This window comes from Galeopterus variegatus, unplaced genomic scaffold, assembly GCF_000696425.1.
Source record: "Galeopterus variegatus unplaced genomic scaffold, G_variegatus-3.0.2 Scaffold6711, whole genome shotgun sequence".
In the NCBI taxonomy this organism is placed as follows: domain Eukaryota; kingdom Metazoa; phylum Chordata; class Mammalia; order Dermoptera; family Cynocephalidae; genus Galeopterus; species Galeopterus variegatus.
In genome coordinates, this window is record NW_007732822.1 from 5,112 (window position 1) to 10,543 (window position 5,432).

A 5,432-nucleotide genomic window follows, 5' to 3' on the forward strand; every position below is an offset into this window, starting at 1 on the left:
TCCAGCTGGTTCAGCCGCACGCACCAGGCAAAGCTCTACATTGCAGTCATAGTCATGCTCTAACGCAATCTTTTGCCCTGATCACCGGCCGTGACACCCCTTTTCCAGAGCTGTGACCAATCTGAGAAAATGGAAGTCAAACTGAGTACAGGTGGAGTATCAGCTACGGGCCCAGCACCGTGGACAAGGTAAAGGTAGACCCATCTTCAAGAGCTTCAGCTAAATTGAGGATCAAAGCTAGAAGGGGGATTTACTGGGAAGACACAGCATCTGTTATGGATCCAGCAGGCAGAAGTACAGCTGGGATCAAGGGACAGGGACCAAGGACCAGAAAGTCACGAGGGGCAGGCATCTCTGAGGCTCGTTTTTCATGGCTGCCTCTTTCAGCAGTTAGCTTCATTCTCACTCTGCAGAGAAGCTTCCCCTGTTTCTCTCACCTGTGACCCATCATGATGGCCCCCAAATCCTTGAGATATCACCTAACTGGCCTCTTGATTCCGGGACCAAATTCCTGGGAGAGACTTGCCTAGCCCAGCTCAGCTTCTGATTGGTTCTCCTGGGGTCACATGGGCCCTACCTCAGGTCCAATCAGCTGTGACTTGAGAGCATGGAGGTCACATGACAGCAACATGGTTGCTGAGATTTGTCCTGAGTGGGGTGGGAGTGCTGGGTAGGACTTTAAAAAACCTTAGTTCAGATTTTTTCTCTCTGCTCTTTCACAGTTCTGGGGCCATTTAGGGCCCAAGAACAGATGGATGGCTTTGTGCATTTTCTCCCCTATCTCTGCCTTCTTTTTTCTTCGTTTTTTTTGGCAGGCAGAAGACAAAGATCCCTGAGGATGATAATGGTAGGTCTGAACCAATAAGCAAACAAAAACCAATGAGCAACAGGCAAGTGTGCCCTGAGGAATTTTGAGGTGCTTTGACAGGTGATTTTAACATAGTATTGCAGATAACTTCCTTAAGTCTCTAGGCACAATTCAGGACTCCAACCTATGGTTAACATTTCCAGCCTACGTTCCGTCTGCCTTCAATGGTTGCTGAGATTTGTCCTGAGTGGGGTGGGAGTGCTGGGTAGGACTTTAAAAAACCTTAATTCAGATTTTTTCTCTCTGCTCTTTCACAGTTCTGGGGCCATTTAGGGCCCAAGAATAGATGGATGGCTTTGTGCATTTTCTCCCCTATCTCTGCCTTCTTTTTTCTTCGTTTTTTTTTTGGCAGGCAGAAGACAAAGATCCCTGAGGATGATAATGGTAGGTCTGAACCAATAAGCAAACAAAAACCAATGAGCAACAGGCAAGTGTGCCCTGAGGAATTTTGAGGTGCTTTGACAGGTGATTTTAACATAGTATTGCAGATAACTTCCTTACGTCTCTAGGCACAATTCAGGACTCCAACCTATGGTTAACATTTCCAGCCTACGTTCCGTCTGCCTTCGTTTTAGAAAGAGGTGAACCTATTGCTCTGTATTGTATAAACCAAATACCCATTATAGAGTATCTGAGTAATATGAATAATTTTCTCCTGGATCATTTCCACATATACACAACAAGCAGGGTTCATAAATGCTATATCCATAGCACTCCTGCCTATAGGAAGAGTCATGAAGTGTTCCTGTGGCTGCTATAACAAATTATCACAAACTTGGAGCCTAGAACAAAAGAAACTTATTCTCTCACAGTTCTGGAGGCCAGATGTCCAAAATCGGTATCAACTGGGATGAAATCAAGGTGTCAGCAGGGCCGTGCACCATTCAGAGGCTCTGGGGAAGAATCTGTCCCTCGCATCTTCTGGCTTCTGGTGGCTGCTGGCATTCCTTGGCTTGCGGCTACGTCACTCCACCTCTGCCTTCGTGGTCACACTGCTCCCTCCTCTTCTGTGTATATATCTTTGCATCTCGTTTTTTTTTTTTTTAAAGATGGCTGGTAAGGGGATCTTAACCCTTGGCTTGGTGTTGTCAGCACCACGCTCAACCAGTGAGCTAACCGGCCATCCCTATATGGGATCCGAACCCGTGGCCTTGGTGTTATCAGCACCACACTCTCCCGAGTGAGCCGTGGGCCGGCCCAGCATCTCTTGCTTTCAAGGACCATGTGTTTGGCATTTAGGGCCCGCTTGGATAATCTGGGATAATCTCATCTCAAACCCTTCACATAATCACATCTGCAAAAGCTTTAGCATATCAGGTAATACAGGTTCCAGGGATTAGGGTCTGATATTGTTGGGGGCCACCATTCAGCCCACTACATGCCCCAAACCACCTTCTCCTCCAAGGAGGGTCTATGCTGGGCACACACCCCAAAAGGTATCTACCGGAAGTCAGATTGAGATCCCTTCCAGAAAGTTATTTCTGGACGTTTCTGGAACCTTGGAATTCCCCTCTTTTATTTTTCTTCCTGTTTTTCCTCTAGTCAGGGAGAAGCCTAGAGAGTAATGGGAGGACAAGCCCAGCCCAGACACGTGAGACATGAAGATCTGCTGGTTGGCTCAGAAGTGGGCCGGGGAACGGACAGGTCTCTGGGCGTTCCGTGCCACAAGGCCAATCCAGCTTCTCCCCTTTTTATAATGTATTTGCATAAGGAAAGTGAAAGTTTGGAACTTTAGTCACCTCTGCCAAACTTGAGATAAGGTGATTCACTTCCTAACCATGTCCCTTCCCTCTCCAATCCTCTGGATTGTGAGGTAACATCCAGGGCCAGAGAATTTACTCTTTCAGCCGAGCTCCTCGCCACACAGACTGCCCAGCAGGCCTGCACCATGCTCGCCAGTACCAGGAAGTCTTCCTTTGAACTCAGGTTTGTCTCCCCAGACCCCCACTCCACAGTCAGGACCCTGACCCCAGAGGTCTCTGTTCCCCTCTGTTGTCCCATCCTCAGAAGTCTGCAATCCTCTGGGCATTTCTCATTAGCTGAGTTGCTTTCCTGGTCTGCACAGGTAGTCCCCACTCCGGGAGGACACACTCACCCACCCCACAAGCTCACACAGCCTGTCAGTTCTGGTAGTGGATGACAGGCTGTACTGGGCTGTCTCCTGGGCCAGTTCTCAGGAGAGACATAGGAAGGATGCTTAGACATGTAGACAGCTGCTGTGTAGACAACCAGGACTTTCTATTGGGCACATGAGTTACCTCTGGTCTTGAGAAGGACAAGTCCTTAATCAAAGTCTGGAAAAACTCTTTATGTGACCTGTACAGTGGAGTGTTTAAGAACTCAGGCCCTGGAGCTAGACAGCCTGGGCTCAAATCCCAGCTCTGCCACTTACTAGCAGTGTGACATAGGGCACTTTAATTAACCTAAGCCTCCATGCACTACCTACAGAATGGCAGTAACACCAGGGATGAGTCCAGATAACATGGGACACACATGTGAAATGCTTAGCACAATGCTTGGCACGTATTAAGTGTCTGGTACATAGTAGCTATGAATATTGATATTTCTCCCTGAGCCAGTCAGTATTGAAAGAACTGGTAAAGCAATTCAGCACCCAAGTGCACTGAATATAAAATATTTTATTGTAAAAAAGCTCAGTTGTGCGGCATTTTAGAATAGAAGGACGTCTCCTATGGTTTACCTTTTTTGCCGTTACACAGAAAAGACGAGTAAAGTATACCAATTAAGACTATTTTCTTATGCATCATGTGCTGAAGTTCATCAGGCCTTAGGCCCTCAAAGATCGACAGCATTGGGGCTCAGAGAGCCACCGCCTGGGCCTTACCCCCACGTCGTCCCTGCTTACTCTACAAAACGGCCTTGTGGTCTTGCTGCAAAGCTGAGTCCTATTTCCTACCCGCAGTTCAGGACTGCAGTGGAGGGAGCAAATGCAAAAGTTTTCTTTTTGAAACCAAACAGTCCTAGTGGAAGCAAAACAGAACAACCACAACCTAACCCAGTGGCTGGCTATTCATTCCTAGCTGGAAGGAGCGTGTGGCCAGCAGTTCAGAGTCGAGGAAGGAAGATGGGGCAGATGCCTGGGCCACACCCCTTGATGTGGTCCCCAGAATCGTGAGCTCCAAGGCACCATCTCTTTCCCATACACCTGCTGCATGAGGCTCTGTGGAACATCACAGTCACTCCCGATACACAGAGTCCCACCTCCCCCCCATCCACATCGCTAAGTGCGCATCTGGCCCCTGTACTTCTCAACTGTGGCTGGGGTGACTTCGTAATTGTCTGTTGGTGCGGGGCACGTGAGAGACAGGTGGGAATGTGGCTCCAAGAGGGGCCCTTCAGTCGGGTGGCCGGGTGTCAGGGGCCTTCTCCCGGACTTCGTCATACTGTGGTGGAGGAGTCAAAGGCTCGATGGAGGGAGGTGGGACATTTTTGTCTGGGAGGTTGATCCTAAAGTCTTTGAGGTGAAGCTTTTCGGATTTAATCCTTCGAACTTTCAGTGGCTTCAGCCGTTTGGCCAACTTGGAGTTCTGTCTCTCGGGTGGACTGCCCGGGCTGTTCTCCACGTCGACCCTGGTGGTCGGGGGGCTCGTCTCATCGAGCCCCGTCAGCGACTCATAGGAGGGGAGAGAGATGCTCATCCTCGGGTTCTGGTCCAGCTCCCTTGCTTCTGAGTAGTTGGTGTTCATCACTTCCTCGTAGCTGGGGACATAGTACCTTGAGGCGGCCTCCTCCTCCTCTTCCTCCTGGCTGCTAGGTGACAAATACAGACACGGAGAGTGTTAGCATGCACTCAAGTCATTTAAAGTCACAAAGACACGGACTCTAGATCCTGTGTTGGCTCTGGGTCCACACACACCAGCCTTGTAAACAACAAGTGGGTCCTAGAAGTCCTAAAAACTAACACTTCGACTGTTTACTGTGAGCTGGGCACTGTTCCAAGTACTCAAACACATGTGTCTAACAACACTATGAGCTATTCGTACACCCATTTCACGGATGGGGAAACTGATACATCAAGGTTCAGCGACTTAGTCATGGCTTTAGGAAATGGCAGGGCTGGAAGGGAATGCCACACTCTCACCTGCTACATTGTATTAGCTGAGTATTAAACCTCCTTTGCCTTTAAGCCTCTCACACTTAACACCATGCTGGGTGGGCTATTCTGACACCCAGCTGGGTCCTTTGGCCGAAAGCAACAGCAAAATACAGGAAACAGCTTCCAATTTGAAGCAAAATGGTTGTCAGCCTCTCACACTTAACACCATGCTGGGTGGGCTATTCTGACACCCAGCTGGGTCCTTTGGCTGAAAGCAACAGCAAAATACAGGAAACAGCTTCCAATTTGAAGCAAAATGGTTGTTCCCAGGCAGAGAAGGAATATCTAAAATACAACATATACATGTGTCTCAAATTATACTTCAATTTTATCTTCCAAGTTCATCCTAAGACTCAAAAAGATCAGGTCCCCAGCCTTACTCTCATTTGACTGTTGAAAGAAAACACAAAAATGCCAGGACATTTTTTACACAAATACAGGGAGTGC

At 48.4% G+C, this 5,432-nt stretch overlaps 1 protein-coding gene across 1 annotated transcript; it reads right to left on the reverse strand.

The window, feature by feature from the left end:
- Positions 1-3,667: 3,667 nt before the first annotated feature.
- Positions 3,668-4,665, reverse strand: LOC103606584 (transmembrane protein 51-like; the record flags this gene model as incomplete). Its single annotated transcript, XM_008591160.1, has 1 exon — positions 3,668-4,665. A coding segment is annotated over one exon (441 nt), but the record flags the coding sequence as incomplete, so codon positions are not given.
- Between the last annotated feature and the right edge of the window lie 767 nt (positions 4,666-5,432).